Source organism: Rousettus aegyptiacus, unplaced genomic scaffold, assembly GCF_014176215.1.
Source record: "Rousettus aegyptiacus isolate mRouAeg1 unplaced genomic scaffold, mRouAeg1.p scaffold_m13_p_5, whole genome shotgun sequence".
Classification (NCBI taxonomy): Eukaryota; Metazoa; Chordata; class Mammalia; order Chiroptera; family Pteropodidae; genus Rousettus; species Rousettus aegyptiacus.
In genome coordinates, this window is record NW_023416308.1 from 116,283,152 (window position 1) to 116,304,388 (window position 21,237).

Genomic DNA, 21,237 nt, shown 5'->3' on the forward strand with positions numbered 1-21,237 from the left:
AATGAATAAAGTTAGAGTACTCATACTTCCTGATTTTAAAACTTACTGCGAAGCCACAATAATCAAGATAGACAAATAAGTCAATGGAATAGAATTAAGAGTCCAGAAATAAACCCATACATTTATGGTCAATGGGCAGGCCAAGGGTGCCAAGACAATGCAATGAGGGAAAGAATAATCTTGTTAACAAATGGTGCTGGGGCGCATACCTTACACTGTATACAAAAATTAGCTCGAAATGGATCAGAGACCAAAATGTAAGACCCAAAGTCATAAATATCCTAGAAGAAAACAGTCATAAGTCTTCATGACCTTAGGTTAGATAATGGTCTCTTGGAGATGACACCAAAAGCACAGCAACAAATAAAAAACTAGATAAATTGGACTTCATCAAAATTTTTAAGTGTGCTTTAAAGCACACCATCAAAAAAGTGAAAAGATAACCCACAGAAAGGGAGAAAATATTTGCAAATTATATATTTGATAAGGAACGTGCATCTAAAATATATAAACAACTCTTACAACTCAATAATAGAAAGGTAAGTAACTCAATTTTATGGGGAAAGGATTTGAATAGAAACTTATTCAAAGAAGATATAAAAGTGGCTGATGTGCACATTATGGATATGTAAATCAAAAACACTGTGAGATACCACTTCACACCCACTTGGATGTTATAATTAAAAAGACCAACAATAACAAGTGTTACGAAAGATGTGGAGAAATTAGTACCCTCATGCATTTCTGATAAAATTGTACAGATGCTTTGTAAAACAGTCGGCGATGCCTCGATCAGTTGAACAGTTACCATAGGACCCAGAGTTCCACTCCGAGGTACGTACCCAAGAGAACTGAGAACAACTGTTCACATGAATACCTGGACAGTGAATGTCCACAGCAGCATTATTCATAATAGCCAATAAGTGGAAACAACACAAATGCTTTTGTGGAGATAAACATAATATATCCATGCAATGGAGTATTATTCAGCTATCAATAGGAATGAAGTGCTGATACATGCTACAATATTCACAAACCTTGCAAACATGCTAAGTGAAAGAAGCCAGACACAAAAGGCCACATATTATATCATTCCATTTATGTAAAATGTCCAGAATAGTTAAATTCACATAGACAGAAAGTAGTTAGCGGTTGCTAGGGACTGGTGAAGTGGGGAATGAGAAGTGGCTACTAATGGGTATGGTTTTTTTTGGGGGGGGGGGAGAGTGATAAAAATGTTCTGGAATAGATAATGGTGACAGTTTCACAACTTTGTGAATATATCTAAAACCAATGAATTGTACGCTTTAGAATGGTGAATATTATGGAATATGATTTATGTCATTACAAAGGCAAGGAAGTGACAAAGACAAAATAGAAATTAAGAAAATAGATAAAAGCTAAAATAGAGAGGATTAAGAAAGTTCAAAGTGGCTCTTTGAACAAGCTATTGAAATAGACAATCCTCTAGCAAGACTGATCAAGAAAATAAAGTTAAGGTACAAATAAACAATATAATGAAAGAGAAAAGGAAAATATGTAACCACAAATACAGTAGAGATTTAAAAATAATAAGGATCTAGTAGGTGCGATTTTATGGCAATAGATTTGAAAGCTTAGGTGAAATGAACCATTTCTTGGAAAATAAAAGACGTGTTTAAACTGATCCAACACAAGATAGAAAACATGAATAGACCAATAAATATTTTTAAGATGACTCAGTAGTTAAGTGTCTCCATTCTTTCTCCCCATATGCAGACAATAAAAGATTTTATTAGGTCCAGAAGGTCTACAAGCTCAGCATTATAAAAATCTCAATTCTCCCCTAAACTGATCTAAAATTTCAATCTAAATCACAAGGATTTTTCATGAAACTTAAGAGTTAATTTTTAAATGTATATAAAAAAGCAAAGTGTCAGGACAATTTTCAAGAAGAAATGCACAATGGGCTCCTCTTCTCCATAGCAAGTATAATTTTATCTATTGTGCCTAAGACATTGTAATACTGTCCTGGTAACATGTAACTGAATCAATGAAACAACGTAGAAAACTAGAAATTGACCCAGGCTGGTGTGGAAAGCAGATTTATGACAGTGACAGTAATGCATATCGCTGGATAAAAGATGGGACCTGAAATAAATGGTGCAGAGACAATTGATGACCCATATGAAAAATAACCACATCATACATGAAAATTAATTCTAAGGAAAATCGATTCACTTCAATGTTAAGAAGCAAAAAATTTAAACTTTCAGAAGAAAATAAAGGAGACTGTGAGGCAGGGAAGGATTTTGTTCAAAAAGACACACAAAAAGCATAAACCATAAAGGAAAATATAGATAAATTTGACAATACTAAAATACAAAATTTCTGTGCACTAAAAGTGTCCAGAAACAGAATTAACAGGTAATGGACACGAGGAATCATCTTATGGTGATGGAAATGTTCTCAAACTGATTTATGGTGATAGTTGCACATCTTGGTAAATTTCCTAAAATTCTTTGACTTGTACACTTGTGGGTAAATTGTGTATGTAAAATATGCCTCGATAAAGTTATATATTTTTGAAAATTGTTAAAAGTTTCATAAACAAAGGAACACAACAAGTGACAGATTGAGAAGATTAAGGATTTGTATCCAGAACATAAAAAGAACTGCTCCAAATCAGTCCAATAACTGAAAAAAAAAATTGTCAAAGATTATACACAGATAAATAGGAATTTTAATCGCTAAAAAATGTGAAAAGATGCTCAACTTCACTGATAACTAAGGAAATGAATATGTAAGCAAGAAAGAAGAAAGTTTTCATTCTTAGTGTTGGCAGAAAGTAATGAGTCTTAACATCCCCACATGTCAAGAACGTTAAGCAAATTAACTCTTTGGGGGCGTGATAAAGGAGAGTGATTCAGCAATATCTAGTAAATTTGACCATGTGCTTATTACCCCTCACCCCAGTGACTTCGCTCCTAGAGAAACCCCCCCCACATGTACAGAGGAACATACACCGAGAATATTCACTGCAGCACTATTCATGAGGACAATTATAAACACCTAAATGCATCCTTAGAAGAGAAAGCATAAGCCACAATTTAATCATGCAGAAAAGTGTACAGTATAGTGAAAATCAATTATCCAACCTATTGGTCAGCTGATCAACCTCTGTGTTTAATGTGCACTCCTTGATAGGTTTGTGTACTTAGATTGTCATAAATTTTTAATCACTTCCTTCACACAGAGGTGGGGTTTATTGATTCTGCCCTTGGCATATGGCTTGCTTTGAACAAATAGACTGCAGTGCAAATGATGCCATGTCAACTCTAGGCTTAAGAGAACTGTCAGCTTCTATTTCCATTCCTTGGAACCCAGCCACCATGCTGTGAGGAAGCCCAAGCAGTCCTGTGGGGAAGCCCATGTAGAAGAATCGAGGCCCCAGCCAACAGCCAGCACCAACTTGCCATGTAGTTAGCCATCTTGGACATGGATCCTCCAGCTTCGGTCAAACTGCTCCAGATAATATCACATGGAAGAGAGCTGTCCACTCCAGACCTTGCTCAAATTGCGCAATGGTTAGGAAATAAATGATCGTTATTATTGCAAACTTCTAAGTTTTAGGGTAATTTGTTTCACAGCAACAGATAAGCGAAACAGTGGGCATTATGTCTGGTTTGTGTTCCTCTTCCCAGCACCAGGTCCAGGATCGGGCACAAAATAAGAGTTCAGTGAGTATTGAAGGAGTGAATAAATGGATAGCTGGATGGATGGATGGATGGATGGATGGATGGATGGATGGATTGATGGATAGATAAGTGAATTGTCTTGGGCCTCACTGCTCTGAGAAAAGGCCTTCCTAATTGGGCATGTGGATTCTTGCATGATTTGTTTGCAGCCTGCCTTCCTCATTCATCATGCAGTTTGCGTTGTGGCCAAACTTAACTTGTCCCCATTCCGCAAAATCTGCTTGTCTCTTCAGCCTAGCTTTCTTCTCTTTTGATCCTCCTTTGTCTAAGATGTTTTCCTTCTCCTGTTTGCCCCTAAAATCTATAGCACACAACCAAAGACACTTTTAAGCATCAGCCAGAACTTGGGTGAGTCTCCTCCTCCTCTTGGTGCTTGTGACATTGACCAAATGTGAACATAGCCTCATCTGACCCTATGGTCTAATTGCTCCTGTGTCTGTGACCTCCGTCAGGGCAGGGCTCAGAATAATAATAATTAAAAAAACCCCTACTTTTAATGTGCTGTAAATTGTAATGATAATCACTCAGCCCATGCATATTGAGCTTTGACTGAATGCCAGGCATGGTTTTAATCCTTAAAACAATCCTATGAGCCAGGTACCATTATCATGCCTATTTCATAGATGAGGATACTGAGGTGCAGAAAGATTAAGTAACTTGCCCAAAGTTTGCACAGCTAATAGTGAAAGACAAAGTCAGGATTTAAGTCAGGCAGTGCGGCCTCACAGTACTCTGCATAATGTCCATTTTCTCAGTCTTTACAACAACTTGCCATTTCATCGATGAGAAAGTAGAGACTCAAAGAGGCTAAGGAATTTAGCCCAAATCACCCTGCTGGAGAGTGGCCCAGCAGAGACTCTGCCTGGGAACAGCCACCACTAAGCTAGACAGCCTGGGTGTCCCTGGAGAGCAGGGCAGAGACAGAAAGCCCAAGTCTCTGCCCACTGCAGTGGGCGGGCAGGCAGGTGTGAGGCCACGTCAGGACTCTGGGCATCAATGAGCGGGACATAGTCTACAGGCATCCAAGGATAGGACCTATTGCCTAAGTCTGGTACAGACAAAGAAAGGTGTCGAGGACAATAGGTGTGGGCTTGGACAATCACCTGGCACCCAACCAATCGACATAGTTTTAGGGGATCGGTTATATGCCAGGCGTGGGGTCGGGTGCTGGGGACTCAACGGTGAGCAAAAAGACACCTTTTGCCTTCAAGAGCCTTCTTGTCCAGTGCAAGAAATTCAGGCCACACACCTCTCCTCCTACCTTTCGCACTCGCTCCTCCCTCCCTCCCATTAGAATAGTTGGGGTCTCCCTCCTCCCATTGATTCAGTCGTTTTTTTTCACCCAACAAATATTTACTGATGACAAAGAAGAGAATGCATTAGTGAACAAATTAGATACAGATCCCTGTCCTCATGGAGCTTAGAGTCAATAAAAGACAACAAATAAATAAGGAAACAAAGAAAAGTGACCCCTTTGGGAAAACAAGGGGAGGGGGAGCAGAGGAGGAGGTCTGAGTGTTTGAAAGGAGGAGACACAGTTCTCTCCTAGCAGGAGGTGTGCACAGATGTGGATTCAGATAGATAGACATAGGAGTAGGAAAAGGGAAAGAGAGTTGGAGATTAGAGGAGCAAGGAGAAGTTGTGATTAGGTATCTCAGAAAGAGGGCTGGGAACTTACTAGAGAACTGCCAGGAGTTCTCGGGGAGTTCCCATGAGTGCCCAGGGAGTTCCAGTGAAACAAGCCTCTGGTTTTCTGATCTACTCTCCCCTCTGGTGCAGGTACCAAGTGGGTGGATGGATGGGTTTTGGCCGGGGTTGGAGTTTCCTAGATGTGGTGGTTTTGGGATATGTCCGTACATTCTCAATACTCTCCTTTTCAAAAAGTGAACCCTAATCCCTGCCTCTTGGGTATCCCTACGCCTCTAATGCGTAGAATAAAACGAAAATGATGGCGTGAGACATTGGAGACCTGGTCACAAAAGGCTCTTCGGTTTTCTGTTTGTTCTCTGTCTGGGATTGCTCACTTGGGGGGAAGCCGCTGCCATGGCATGAAGGCACTAGGGACAGGTCTCTGTGGTGAGGAACTGATGCCCGGCAACCAATGGCCATGTGAATGAGCCCCCGGGTCGGGGAGCCTCCAGCCCCAGCTGAGCCTTCCGGTAACTGCAGCCCTCACCGATATCTTGACTGCAAACCTCGTGAGAGACTGTGAGTCTCTCCCAGCTAAGTTGTTCCTGAATTCCTGACCCGCAGCACAATGAGATAATACATTTTTAAAAAATTTAAACCACAATGTTCTGGGGTAATTTTTACATCACAGATAACTAAAATACCAGGTGTCTTTGGTAGAGGGGAGAGCAATCGGAGGGAGGCTTCCACCTGGCCTTTGGAGAACCCAGGTTCTCACCATCTGGCTGTGGCTCTGCCGTTCCCTAGGGCCCCTTGGACTTCTGTGGAGACCTGCATTTGGCCGAAAGTGAGGGATATAGACAGTGAAGCAGATCGTAAGAGAGAGACGTTTTCAAAGGCCATGCCTGGTGATAGATAACAACCAATATTGAAAAACGGGACGAGGAAGTGACGCTTTAGATGAAACCATAAGATGACTAGAGGGCAAGCTGGGTGGAAGGGAGAGAGGAACAGGGATCTGTCAGTGAGAAGACCCTCTGGCCTGAAAGTCTAGGTGTAGTTTAGGAAACGAAGAGAATCCCAGGGTGACTGGAGCTTGGGGAATGAGACGGAATGGCAGAGAATGAGTCCGAAGGGGTGGGCGGAGCCAGGTCCTTGGGCGATCAGGGAGCTGATGCAGCCGCTCACAGACGCACAAAGACGCCTGCTCTGGGCTGGGCTGGATGGATGGAGGTGCTGAAGGTGTGGAGGGCCAGAAGTCAGTATTTGAGTAAGTGAGGGGGACAGGGACAGGGAGCAGCCAAGTGGCTTAGGCTCCTGTGTGGTAGGGAGAATTATTCTCTAAAATGGATAATCCCAGAGAAAACATGTTTAGAGGCAGCATGTTGAATTCAGTTTTTAAAACTATGAAATATGTAATTTGTACGAAATACGTGAACAATGGAGTGAAATCACAGAACAAAACTGCAACTTGAGAAACGGAACATAAGCAACATTGCAGGGTTCCCTGTTTCCTCCTCCCCATCACATTGCCTCAAGATACCACGACCTCGCCTGCAGCCACGCCTCCCTGAACAAGCCTGGTCTGGTCTGATCTCGGAAACTAAGCAGGGTCGGGCCTGGTTAGTAGTTGGATGGGAAACCACCTAGGAAGACCGGGTGCTGCAGGCATAAAAAATGAAAAATAAGTGATTGTAAGCCGACAAGGTCCTTGCAATTTGTGAGGTCAACCAAGGGTTGCCTTGCCTAAAATATATATATATATAAATATATATAAACATATATATATCTCACGACCTTGATTTTCTTGTTTTTTAAATTCATCACTTTTACTTTTCTCATAAACTCAAGTGGTTATTTTATTATAAAAATGCTTACATAAATAATCCAGTTAAGAATTGAAAGGATTTGCTTTTTCAGTGCAAAACCGACTGCACGTCAGAGAAAGCTGCCAGTATTGAGATCCCATCTCTACAACGGGCTCAAACCTTCTGCTCAGCCACTGGCTCCCCTGTTGCTTTCAGCCACGTTGAGAGATGAGAGGCGGCGCCTGAGAAAATGCGCTGGAAAGGGCCTGCAGAATGACCGACTCCGCCAGTTAAAACTGCTCTCTCTCCCCATGCCGCCCAGTGCTCTCCAGTTATGTTTTCCCAGAGCTCCCTCCCCCACCTCAAGGACTCTCCAGCTCACATCTGTTGGTTAATGGCTTGCCAACCAAGCAATGTTTTTCCTTATCTCTGTAGCTGTGTAGGAATAACAAGACTGTGTAAAACTGCTTGCTACGTTATAATTGGAGCTCAGCCTTTGGATAGGAATCTGCAGAGCAGGTGCCGGCATCAATAAGTGTTGCTCCCTGCTTATGGCCTAGGTGTCCCGTCTCTCTGCTCAAGAATCGCGGGTTCTGCAAAACAAACGCGTAAGCCCAGTGGTCTGGAAATTCCTCCTCGCTTGCAGGCCCCCACCCAAAGCTCCTCCTCCCCATCCTAAGAAAGGAGGCGCATGTGAAACCTCAGACAAAGGAATCACATGCCCCTTGCAGGGACACTGTGGAAGTATATAAACTGTAAGAAATCTAACTAGAGCGAGCTTGTGCATGGAGTCGTTACCCCATGTGCTCCGCCGGCCTGACGGATTCTCCTTCCTCTAACAAAGTTGTCTGGGAGTCCGAATTCCTCCGTCTGGGTCGCTTCCTGCAACAACACGCCCCCTACTGGTGTAGTGTGCCCTGTGCAGTCTGTCTGCGTTCATTGAGATGGTGCAGTTTTTCTCCTCTAACCTGTTAATTAAATTTTGCACCTCAACCTTGCATTTTTAGAATAAATCCAACTTGGGCACAGTGTATTGTCTTCTCTACACATTACTAGATAAGGTTCCCAATAATTTACTTAGGATTTTTACATCCATGTTTTCGAGCCTGCAGTATTAGCTCTGGTGGCAAGCAAGCTGCTTGTATTACATGCGTGGGGGAAGCTGGAAAGATTTGTACGAGATAGCATTATTAGTTCTTTGACTGTTTGGTTAATCTTACTGGTGGAGCTAGATAGACCTGGAGTTTTCTTTGTGATAAGATTTGTCTACTGATTCAATTTGTTCAATATTATAGGACTAACCAGGATTTCTATTTCTACTTGTCTTAGTTTTGCTGTTATATTTTTATAAGGACTTGTCTATTTTCATATCAACTTAAGAATAAATGTATAAAATAAATACATATTTCACATATGACATATAAATGTAAAAGTTGGCATAAAGTTGTTTATAATAGTCTCACATTTTTATTGTCTAACACGTAGTTATACATCCCTTTTCATTCCTGTTAGTTAATTTGCGCCTTCTTTTTAAAAAAATTATTCTGAATCCATGTTGCCAGGTTTGTCAAAGAATCAAATTTTGACTTTTCTGATTTTTTTCTATTACACTTTGTATTTTATTAATTTCTGCTCTTAATTATTTTCTTCCTTCTCCTTTCATTAAGGATATTTATTTTGAAATATGACTTTAGGCTTACAAAAAATTGCAAAAGCTACAAAGCATTCCTGTATTCCCTTCACAGAACTTTTCTGAAGGCTAACATCTTACACAACCGTAAGACAGTTATTGAAACTGGGAAACTAACAGATATAATACTGTTGGCTAATCTATAGACTTTATTTTAATTGTGCCAGTGGTCCTACTGATGTTCATTTCCTGGTCCAGGATCCAGTCCAGGATTCGAAGTGGCATATAATTGCTACATCAGTCATTTGCTGTTGTGTAACAAGCACCTTCAAACTTAGCAGCTTAAAACGACAAACATTCATTATCTCACAGTTTCTGAGGGTTGGGAATTTAGGAGCCGTTTAGCTGGGTAGTTCTTGCTCAGGGTCTCTGAGGAGGTTGTATTCATGATGTCAGCCAGGACTGTGGTCACCTGACCTTTTGACTACAACTAGAGGTCCAGATGCCATGCTCACAGAGCAGCAGGAGGCCTCTGGTCCTTACCATGTGGGTCTCTCCATAATGCTTCTTGAGTGGCCTCATGACATGGGGGGTTGGCTTCTCCCAGAGAAAGCGAGGTTGAAGTTGCAAAGGTATTAATGACCTAGCTTCAGAAATCACTCTATGTCATTCCCACTGTATCCTGTTGGTACACAGGTCAGCCTTATTCCATGAATACTGGGAGAACTGGGAGGCCATTTAGAGGCTGGCTACTGCAGTTGGTATATTTCCTTGGTCTCCTCTACTCTGGGACAACTTCTCAGATTTTTTTTTCCCTTCGCGAACTGCACAGTTTTGAAGAGTACTGGCCAGTTATTTTGCAAACTATCTCTCAATTAGTATATATTTGATGTGTTTGTTATGATCACCTGGAAGTTATTCATTTGGGGCAAGAATAATGGAGAAGCGATATGCTCTTCTCGGAGCATCACATCAGATGGTACAAGATGTGGGGTCTGTCTTATCACTGCTCATATTACCTTTGATCACCTGGACAAGGTGGCAGATTTCTCTACTCTTCTCACTATTTTTTATTTTGTGATTAGTAAACATCTTACAGGGAGAGACATTAAATTTATGCAAATATTTTGTTTCTCGTCATACCTTCTTTTGTTTACTAATTTTAGCACCCATCAATGATTTATGCCTGCAACAACTCTTGCCATGGTATTTGCCTAATGGTGATTTTCTATTTCCATCATTCCTTCTACATTTACTTATTGGAATCCTGCTGTAAGGTAGAGCTGTCACTTCTCTCGTTTACTCAGTTATTTAATTATTTATTTATGTCAGTGTAGATTCATGGATATTGATTTTACTCTATGAATAAGAATCCATTACTCTCTGTGATAGTTAATTTTATGTATCAACCTGACTGGACCAAAGGATCCTTCTAAATGCCCCCATCATATTTTAAACACTTCCTTATTTTCTGTCACTACATGATGTTCCAGACTCATGTTGCATTATCTCTGCCCCAGCACTGAAATGAACTGTTTCTCCAGAGAGCCCTGATTCCTTTTCATTGGAGAATGGAATTTAAGAACCAAGATCTGGGTATTGGCTGTGCTCATTGCTATTGGGGTGTCGTTGCCTCTAGGTACTCTCAATGGAAGGAGTAGGAAATATATGTATGCCTACACACATCTATTTATTTCTAGATCTATCCACCTGTAAATATATATATAATTAATATAATATAATATAATATGTATACCATGAGTTTATACAAATGCCCCATTTCCTTAAATGTAACTCCTTTCTCTGACAGTGAGAAACTTGGTCTCATTACCTATAATATATTACTTACATGTTGAATACAAGCATATACATTAAATAGTTTCAGATTTTCTAACTCACACCACTCTGAAAAACATATTTACTAATTAGAGCAAAATACTTGTGTTGTTCAGTGAGGTAAGTGTCCATTTTTCATTCTTTTGAATGAGGATATCCACTTGTCCTGGCACTATCTGTTGAAAAGGCAGTTTTTCCCTATCGAAAGGTCTTGGCACCTTTAGAGAAAATCAGTCGACCATAATGTATGGGTTATTTCTGGATTCTCAATTCAATTCTCAATTCAATTCTCTAGTATTCAGATGGAATGAGGAATGGGATTTTGGGCTTAAAAACCCTGTACCTCTACATTTCAGGGCTTCTTAATTTGGGGTCTGGATACCCCTGGCAGACTCAGCTGGCTGAATAAAGAATGTGTTTCCTATAACTCACTGAGTTCTGGCAGTCTGTGTCTCTTTCGAGGGCTGGCGGCTATGACAATGTTAAACTAACCTTGTATTGCTAGGATAAATCCCTCTTGTATAATCCTTTTTATATACTGCTGAATTCAGTTCATGGGTATTTTGTTAAGGTATGTATGTATGTATGTATGTATGTATGTATTTACTTATTTAGTCTTTTCACATCAGAGTAATACTCGCCTCATAGAATGAGTGGGGAAGTGTTCCCTCTTCCTTATTTTTGGAAAAGTTTTTGAAAGTTTGGTTTTAATTCTTTTTTAACTGGTAGAATTCACCATGGAAGCCACGTGGACCTAGGCTTTCGAGCGTGTGTGTGTGTGCGTGTGTGTGTTTAACAATTAATAGACTTTTTGGATAAAGTTTTAGATTTATAGAATAACTGAGTAGATAATACAGAGAGTCTCATATACCTACCCCAAAACCTCCACTCCCTATTCACAGTTTTTTCTACTATTAACATCTTATTTTATTGTGGTACATTTATTTAATGAACCAATATTGCTAACTCATTACTAATTATAGTGCATAGTTTGTATCAAGGTCACACAAAGGTGCCATTACCTTTAACAAAGGTGTCGTGCAGCTCTCTAGGTTTTGAACACACATGATGTTATGTATCCATCATCAACGTTTTATACAGAATAGTTTCACCGCCCTAAAAGTCTCCTGTGCTTCACTTGCCTCCCCTAGGACCCGTGGTATCCACTGATCTTTTCACTCTCTCTGTAGTTTTTGCCTTTTCCAAAATGTCACATAGTTGGCATTATATAGTACTCAGGCTTTTCAGACTGGCTTTTGTCACTTAGTGATATACATTTAAGGTTAATCCATGTCTTTTCATGGCTTGATAACTATCTTAGTCAGGGTTCTCCCGAAAAAAAACAACCAAAAACATGTATGTATAAAGAGAAAGATATTTATTTTAAGGAAGTGGCTTATGTGCTTATAGAGGCTAGCAAGTCCAAAATCAGTGGGCCAGAAGGCTAGAGACCAGGGAAGAGCTGATGCTGCAATTTAAGTCTGAAGACCAGAATTCCCTCTTGTCAGCTGTAATTGAAAAAGAAAAAAAAGAATTCCCTCTTGCTCGAGGGAGGTCAGTCTTTTGTTCTATTCAGACCTTCAACTGATTTGATGAGGCCCACCCACATTGTAGAGGGTAATTTGCTTTAATCAAAGTCCACCAATTTAAATGTTAATCTCATCCAAAACCATCCTCACAGAAACATCCAAAATAATATTTGACCACATATATAGTCACCACGGCCCAACTCAGCTGTCACATAAAATTAACCATCACAATAGCTCACTTCTTTTTACCACTGAATAATATTCTATTTCATGAATATACCATAATTTTGTTTATCCGTTAATCTATGGAAGAACATCTGTTTTCTTTCTGTTTTTGGCAATTATAAATAAAGCTAATATAAACATATGTGTGCTGGTTTTTGTGTGGACACAAGTTGTAAACTCCTTTGGTAAATACCAAGGAGCGTTATTGCTGGGCTTGTATGGTAAAGTATGTTAGTTTTGTAAGAAATCATCCAACTGTCTTCCAGAGTGACTAGAACATTTACATTCTTCACCCTGCCTTTTCACTGGGCAGAACCTCTGCCCCACTCTGTGGGAACTGGGGGTGGGGAAAGCAGTTGATTATCTGGTGAGTGACACTTCTACCTTACATGTCGGTGAGGGTGGAGGCTGCAGCGCCTGGTCTGGCCGACTCTTCTCTCCTGGCATGGAATCCCTGTCCTAGGAGAGACCTGGGGCATGAGCCCTGGGAATCTAGTATTTCAGGCCTGTCGTGCCTGGAGTTGCATGGGAGAGGGGGCTTATGGGAATTTTCTCTGCTTTCTGAGCAATGAATTCTTCTCTGATGATTGCTTAAATGCATCTCATAGAGTCTGATATGTAGTACTTTCATTATTATTTTTTTAGAAATTTTGGATTCCAGTTTGTTTTCACCTAATTCCTTTTGTTGTCTTTATTAATAATTTCTCGTATGATTACATTGTGCTCAGAGAATATTGTTTGTATTTCCCACTTTATTGAACTTACTGATGATTTCTCTATGACCTAATAGATGAATAATTTTTTGCATGAATTTTTTTTCCTTTGGATTCATGGTTGTTAAAAATGGAAAAGATTTGGTTGTTTTTTTCCAGTGAGAATTTTCTTTAATTGATGTGTTGGATTTTATTTTCTGACTTTTTTGGTTTTAATCCTAGCTCCACATGGATCTGTTAATCTTCTTGTTCATTTGTGTGGTTCTGGGGTGTTTTATAAGATTTCCAGTTTAACAGCACACTCTTATGTCAATATAGCAAAGTCCAGATATTTTAGTGGATTTTTGTTTGTTCGGTGAGGGGCAGGGCGGTTTAGCTTCTGTTTTCTTTTTTTCTCTTTTTGACTTGCAAGACCCCAAATTTTTCCCTTTTGCTTTTTACCCCCTTTTATCACTCCATTGCCCAAGGAAACTTCTCTCTCATTTTCAACTTTTTTCACCTCCCAGAACCGACGCATTTTAAATCCCACTGCATTTAAATCTCTTCCTTGTAGTTTAAGGTCTGATCTCCCAGGACATTTTCCTAGTATTTTGACTGTGGAAGGACCTCGTCTTTCAAATGGAGGTTCTAGGTCAAACTTGGGCTGAGCAGCCAATACCTCCTCCCCTCTCTGCCGGTTTTCTTGGTTCAATTGCCTTGTGGCAGGTCGAGGTGAGGTGATGGTGTGACAGGCTCGAGCTGGCATACTGCGTGTTTCTTTTTATTTACAGTTATTCTGAAGGTTGGATAGTCTCTGCTTTCAAGTTTTACTGAGGCTATGGTTTCAGCAGAATTCTATTTCCCATTCTTGATCTGATTTGTTTTGGGAGGAAACATTGGGAGATCGGGACCTAGGCAGCCAACATGGACCTCAGCTACTAGGAAGTCCCTCTGCTCTTTTTTTGTGACTTTTTTAAGGACCAAGCTTAGCTCATTAGCTTGTACTCATTCTTATTTTCATATATATGTGTGTGTGTGTGTGTGTGTGTGTGTGTGTGTGTGTGTGTGTGTGTGTGTATATATATATTTGAAGTAATAAACTCCTCTTCAAGAATTGTTAGCCATGTCACCCAACTTTGACATACAATATTTTCATTATGATTGCTATCTGAAACACCACAAATCCATTATTTGATCTATTTTCTAATTTCCTTTGTGAGTTTTTTGGTTTGTTTTTTAGCCTACAGCACCTTGTCTTCCCAGGTGGTCTCCCATCCAAGTACTAACTAGGCCCAACCTTGCTTAGCTTCTGAGATCAGCCGAGATCCAGCGTGTTCAGGGTGGCATGGCCATAGACCAATCGTGGTTTTTTTACTTTGACCTAGAAATTTCATAAAATGTTTAATTTCAAAATATGTAGGATTTCCACCCCCCTATTTATGTTTGTTGGTGATGTTTAACTTAATTGTATTGTGATCAAAAAACACAGACTATGATTTTAATTTTTTAAAAAAATTAGTTGAGTTGCCTTATGGTCTAGAATTTGATCATTTTCTTGGAAAAAGTTCTGCATATAATTTCTTGCATTTTAGGGGGTTGTAGTGCTATTTGTCCATTAGGTCAAATTTGTTAACCATATTCTTCATATCTTTTATATCCTTATTAAATTTTCTTTGGCCTGTTGATGCCATCGAATCTACCAATATAGCTGTGATCTGTCTGTTTTTCCTTGTGGTTCTATTCATTTATACATACATATAAACATAGACATAGCTCCATTGTTTGTTGATTTTATTTTTAAGAGTAAATTTAATGACAACTAAAATGGAGAAATAATTATTAAAAAAGAGTGAATTTAAAATGGTATATTTTTGAAATCACTACATAAGAACCCTCTTTCTCTCTAGTAATATGTTTAACCTAAAATAATTTTTTCTTATTCTAATATAGCAATTTCAGCTTTCTTTTAGTACTTGCCTGATTTTTTTCTATTCTTGTACATCCAAACTTTTTACATCCTTTTATTTGTATCTTTTATAAATGGCATGCAGTGCTAATATATCATTTTATAAATAGTATGTCAGTTAGCTCAGCATCAACTATGCTGTGATAAATATGGTAGGCAGAATAATGACCTTCCAAAGATGTCCACATCCCAATTACTGGAACCTATGAACATATCTCATGTGGCAAAAGGCACTTTGCAAATGTCGTTAAGTTAAAGATCTTGAAAGGAGAAGGTATTAAGGGTCTCCGAGAGGTCACACACTATATGATCTCATTTACATATAATATACTTAAGTGACAGAATTATAGAGATGGAGAACAGATTAATGATTATCAGGGGTGGGGGAGGGGAGGAGGGTGTGCCTCTAAAAGGTTAACATCAGGGAGTTCCCTGGGGATCATGGAACTGTGCTGTATCCTGATTGAAATGGTAGTTACACCAATTCATGCATATGATAGAATTTATAGAACTAGATACCCCCCCCAAAAAAAATTTAAGTGACTGCTTGTAAAAACTGGCAAAACTCGAATAAGGGCTGTAGTTCTGCTATACCAATGTCAGTTTCCTGGTTCTAACTGTATTGTGGTTATGCAAGATGTTACCACTTTTTTAGCAATATCTGTCTCTGTCTAAATTCTTTCAATTCAAATGTCAGGAGGCTGAGCCCCTGAACCTCAGTTTCCTATCTGAAAACAGCGATGAGAACCACGAGACATACTTCACAGCGCATAACACACATTGTGTCAGGCATGTAACTTGAGCCCATTTTCGTTGTCAGCAGGGGCACGACTTCGAGCATGAATTAGTCAACTTCCTTCTGCGCCTCCATTTCTATTACATACACATTTCAAAAGTCATCTGTCACCACTTCACATGCATTAGGATGCCTACTATCAAGAAAACAGAAAAAAGCGACCGTTGGCAAAAATGTGGAAAAATGAGAACACTTGTGCACTGTTTGTGGGCTGTAAAATGGTCAAACCGCCGTAGAAAAAAAATTTGACGTTTCCTCAAAAAATTAAATAGAATTGCCAAATGATCCAGCAATTCCACTTCTGGGTATATAACTCACAGAACTGAAAGCAGGGTCTTGAGATACTTGTACACCCATGTTCATAGCAATGGCCAAGATATGGAAATATCCCAAGTAAGTGTCCGTTGATGGATGAATGGATAAGCAAAATGTGGTATGTGTATAGACTCAATTATTATTCAGCCTTAAAAAGGAAAGGAAATTCTGATATATGCTACAGCATGGATGAACCTTGAGGCCATTATGCTAAGTGAAATAAGCCAGTCACAAAAAGACAAATATTGTATGATTCCACTCATACGAGGTACCTAGAGTAGTTAAATTCGTAGAGACAGAAAGTAGAACGGTGGTTGCCAGGGGCCGGGGGAAGGGGAAGCGGGGGAGTTAGTGTTTCCCGGGGACAGAGATCCAGTTTTGCAAGATAAAGAGTTCTGGAGATGAATGGTGGTGGTAGTTTCACAGCGATCTGAGTGAGAGTACTTAAAACCTCTTAACTTATACATGATTAAGGTAGTAAACTTTATGTTTTGCGTATTTTACCACACCAAAAAGGTCACCTATCAAAGAGCCACCTGTGGAAATTAATGTAGGCGATGACCGTTCTATAGGATTGTAGACAGAGTAGAAGAATCAGTGAAGACATGGAGAAGAAAAGGCTTAATGCCCCAGACGGGAGGGTGGAGGGGGAGCAGGTGGGCAGGGGCAGGGGCAGGGGCGGCTTAGCGGTCTTAGGCAAAGACCTCCTCTACCAACTCGCCACCACTGGCCAGGCTCTCCCTACTCCCGGGAAGAAGATGTAGCCCCTGGGAATTCCCAGGCCAGGGCAGTCTCTTTTCTGGCTCTTGGGTCTGAAAAAGCACAGACACACCCAGCGACCCTGCCCTAGCAAGGCACAATCGGTGAATTATAAGTTACCCCATCAGCCGGCCACTCACCAGCAGCCCAGGCTTCATTTCCGGCCCGCGCCCTGGCTTCGCGTTCGTGAAGAGGTGAGGAGGGGGCCCTGCCGCCTCTCAGGCCCTGGGGTCCAACCGGCCTGCCTTCGCCCCTCTTTGTAGGTGATGAAGCTTTGGAGTTTTTACCGTGGGCAGCTGGGGAGGCGAGTGGTGGAGACTGGGTTTACTGCAGGTAGAGGTGGGTGGTGCCGGCCTGAAGCCCCACCCCCTCCCCAGGAAGGGGCCTGATTGGTGGAAGGCTGCGGGGGCGGGGTAGCTTTGGCGCTATTTAAAAGCCCGAGCGGCGGCTGAAAGTCATGCTGCGAGTAATCTCTGAGCTCAGGTAAGGCCGCTCGAGGGAGGGAACAGGGCTGCCTGCTGGGACCTAGGTGGAGGCCCCCATGTCAGCCACGGGGTGGTGGATGGCACCTTCTCCTGAGGCCCTCAGGTGACGTCTCTCTCTCCGTAACTTGAAATGTCGGAGGTGGTCCCACCTCAACTTGCCCTAAAACCCAGGTATTTGTATACCGTTCATCTTTGTGGGCCTCAGTTTCCCCTCCATGAGGTAAGGGGCTGGTGGTCCTGTCAGGGCTGACACATTGGTGCGTGGTGAGGGGCTGGCTATGAGTTGGGGGACAAGAGGAGCAATTAAACTCGTTGGCTTTCGGCTTTGGGGGACAGACAGGCTCCACTTTCGGGCGGCCGTGAGCCTCCCACACTTGTCTCCGTGTTTGCAATATGAGTCTTCGGTTACATCTCCCAGCCGAGATGAAATAAGATGATGCCCCCAACGCGCTAGCGCAGCTCCGGGTGCTTAGATGTCCTCAGCGGTGCCTGCTGCTGCTCTTCTCAATCTCTGGCCTGCGGGGCCAGGAGGAGGGCTTGGGGGCCGGGAGCTGCAGCCTCAGGATCTCTGCTGCTGTTCTGGCCTCCCCACCCCGCAGGCCTCCCAGGTTCCTTCTGTTCCAAGCCCCCAAGTCTCCACCCAGGTCCCTCCGCCTTCCGGAGGGCCTCTGTCAGACCAGACTCACCAACCCCCTTGACTTAGCAGGGGAGGAGGAGGGAAGGTGCCAAGTCCTGGGGCCCGTTTTCTTGACAGGTCACCCACCCCCACCCCACCCTACCTGCCCCCACCCTCCATGAGATGAGTGACGCCCAAGCCCCTGCCCAAGTGGTGGCCACCCAAGTGAAGCTGTGGACCTGGAGCCGTCAGGATGAGGGCAGGGTGTCTCTCGGTTCCCGCCAGCACCAGGAGCTCCATGCCTTCCTCGGCCTTCTGGGTGAGTCCGCTCGGGGGCCGGCATGGGACGGGCTGTAGAGACCAAGTTCGAAACCAGCGCGAGAGGCGGGATTTCAACCTGCTCACGAAAGCATCTGAAGTCTTCGTCCCTTCCCTTCTCAGGTGACCCCAGTTTGGCAGGTGGGGGTAGTCGTGTCAGGAAGTGGGTTCAGTGTTGGCCTGGGCTTTGGAGCTTCTGTTGCCACTTTTGTCTGGTGGGAGGCAGGGGGTGACCCCAGATCACCGTTTCTCCTCTCTACTCCCAGAACACAGCTTCCTTCAGGAGTTCCTCTCTAGAGATCCCTGTTTCCAGATTTCAGATAAGGTGAGGAGGGGACACTCTGGGGGTAGAGGCTGGGGTCGCTTGGGGAAGGTCGAATTAGTGGGGTTTGTGTGCTGCTAATTCATTGAGTCCCCTGGGCTGGTGGCGGGAGCACCTCCCTTTCCAATCGTTGTCTCCGCAGGCCCCTTCCCACCATTTTATCTCAGTTTTTCCAACCCGCACCAGAACTTCCTTGGGTGCAGACAGGCCTGGAGCAGTCCCCTACCCGCCAGTGCCTAACTCTAACCTCCCCATGTTTCTGCGTCTGCAGTATCTCCTGGCCATGGTGCTGGTCTACTTCCGGCGCGCCAACCTGAAGCTCAGCGAGTATACCCGCAGCAACTTGTTCTTGGCACTGTGAGTGTCTCGGGCAGGTGATGGAGACACTGGCTCCAGGTTGTGGGATGGGGCAGGGAAGATGCTTATAGCCTCTGCTCCCTCCCCCTTCTGTGGCCAGGTACCTTGCAAATGACATGGAGGAGGACCTGGAGGAAGCCAAATGTGTGATTTTTCCATGGGCCCTGGGCAAAGATTGGCATTGTCAGGTGGCAGACTTCTTGCGTCAGAGGGACAAGCTGTGGGCGCGGATGGGCTTCCGGGCGGCCGTGAGCTGCCAGTGCTGTGAGGAGGTGAGACCCTGCTGGCGTTCTGGGGTTCTGGGGAAAGAGGCTGGACCTCCCACCCACATTTACTATTCACTCTGTTCATGCCAGATCATGGCCAGGGAGCCGTCCCACTGGGCCTGGACTCGGGAAAGACGCCCCCACCATGGCGGGGCGCAGAGGAGCTGCCCGAAGGCCCAGGTTCCCCTCCCCCGGGGCCCTGGCCTCTCGCCACCCTACTGTTCCCTCTGTGGCTTGCCCCCTCTCTGCAGCCACTACTGCCACCAACCCTGCCCCTTGCCTGTCTTACCCAAGTGCCCATCCCCAAACCCTGAGTGGTATCGCCCTCCTCCCCATGCTTGTCTCTCAGTGGCTGAAGACCCTTGGAGAGGAGGCTTCCTCATGGTCCTGCCTCCCCAGCTGCATCTGGAGCCAGGCACCTACACCCTCCACAGTGAGTTGGGGACAGGAGCTCCAGGGGGTGGGCTCGGGAGTCTAGGAGGCAGGCGTGAGTCCTGACAAAATGAGAGGAAGGGACAAGGGGCCTGTGGACCGGCAGGCCTAGGCGCATGTCCCAGCTCTGCCACTGCCGAGCCAGGTGAGCTCGGCAAGTTACCTCTCCCTGAGCCTCTCTCTCTGTCCTTCTTTCCCCAGTCCTCCCAAAGCCTCCGCCAGTGCCCTAAGTGCTGACGCTCACTGGGTGAAGAGCAGCCTGCCTGCTGGCCAGCTGACCCGACATTCTGCTGGCTGTGGCTCCCTGCCCCTCCCCCGGCGTCCTGTCTCGGCCTCAGACTGGCGGTGCTGCCCAAGCACCCCCTGCCCCTTCTTCCCAACCTGTAACTTGTACCCACTCTGACTCTGGCCCCTCTAATAAACTCGTGTCCACAGGACACCAACTGTGCTTAGGCCCTGGCCTGGCTCCTTGACCCGATGTGGGGGAGTAAGAAAGGAATTGGGGGGGGGGGAGCGGTATCAGTGACTGAGAACCATGAACACAGTTTCTGTAATAGCTCTTGCCTTTCCCATTGGTGGCCAGTCATCCTGAGCCTCAGTTTCCCTTCTATAACCCCCTATGGATGATGAGATCTACTCAGTGTAGATGGGATAGAATGAGATGAGGGCCTGGAGCCTATTGGACAAAAAAGCTTAAATGGAAAAGAGCTCTACACAATCTAGAAATGCCCACAGGGCCAGCTCTGTTTAGAAATGAGTTTGTCCTTGCCCTCAGTTGCAATCAAATATAATGCAATTATTATACTAGAACATTCCCCCCCCCACACACACACACACACATTAATGCGAAGGCAGGGAAGGGTTATCCAGAGGAGGTGACGTTTGACCTGAGCCTTGAACCATGTCAAGCTTGCCGCCGAGGATTGTGGAGGGTGAGGGGTTGTAAGGAAGGGCATTCTTGAAAAGGCAGCCTACAGTTGTGATTGTCTTGGTCTCTGGTGCCAGACAGCTTAAGTTCAAATTCCAAGTTCCCATGTGACCGAGGCATGTTATTTAATCTCCATTGCTTCATCTGTAAAATGGGTATTATGCTAAAATGGATGTTGAGTGAGTTAATCCTAGAAGGATTTAGAGCTCTATCTTGAGACTAGAGCTCAAATGCATGTTACTAGTGGAGGAAGCGGCTGCTGAGGGGGGCGGGGCTAGAGGGGCGGTGCGTCTGGGGCTGGAATGCAAGGTGGAGAGATGCAGACCCCTGCAAGAGTCACGTGGCGGGAATCCGGATGCGATCGCCCCTCGTGCTCTGTAGGCTCCCAAGGAGCGTGGAGGTAAAGCCTGGACGCTGTGGATATGAGAAGCCACGACCAGGGCTACGAAGTATGTTGAATTCGTTTTTCAAATAGATAACATAGTCACATGCACATTTTGAATTGTGAACCAAGAGTCACCTATCCCTGACTCCCACCTGCCTGTTTTCTGTCCCTAAAAGCAATGAAAGTAATAATCTACGTCCTTTCAG

The 21,237-nt window shown here is 43.5% G+C and overlaps 1 protein-coding gene and 2 pseudogenes across 1 annotated transcript; 2 read left to right on the top strand and 1 right to left on the bottom strand.

Annotated features, from left to right (window-relative positions):
• The first annotated feature begins 6,918 nt into the window (after positions 1–6,918).
• On the top strand, positions 6,919–7,037 carry LOC118603424 (annotated as a pseudogene).
• A 7,287-nt stretch (positions 7,038–14,324) lies between these two features.
• Positions 14,325–14,443, bottom strand: LOC118603238 (annotated as a pseudogene).
• A 3,094-nt stretch (positions 14,444–17,537) lies between these two features.
• On the top strand, positions 17,538–19,948 carry SPDYC (speedy/RINGO cell cycle regulator family member C). The gene is made up of 7 exons (XM_036221612.1): positions 17,538–17,627; positions 18,162–18,342; positions 18,608–18,666; positions 18,935–19,020; positions 19,121–19,292; positions 19,377–19,719; positions 19,920–19,948. The coding sequence occupies exons 1-7, from the start codon at positions 17,538–17,540 to the stop codon at positions 19,946–19,948; spliced, it is 960 nt and encodes a 319-aa protein (XP_036077505.1).
• The last annotated feature ends 1,289 nt before the right edge of the window (positions 19,949–21,237 follow it).

Excerpts from the sequence above, each read along its gene's own strand:
- SPDYC (XM_036221612.1), top strand. The coding sequence starts at position 17,538 with ATGTCGGAGGTGGTCCCACCTCAACTTGCCCTAAAACCCAGGTATTTG. Across the intron at positions 19,293-19,376 it reads GCTGCCAGTGCTGTGAGGAG|ATCATGGCCAGGGAGCCGTC; the intron begins GTGAGACCCTGC and ends TGTTCATGCCAG. Across the intron at positions 19,720-19,919 it reads AGGCACCTACACCCTCCACA|TCCTCCCAAAGCCTCCGCCA; the intron begins GTGAGTTGGGGA and ends TTCTTTCCCCAG.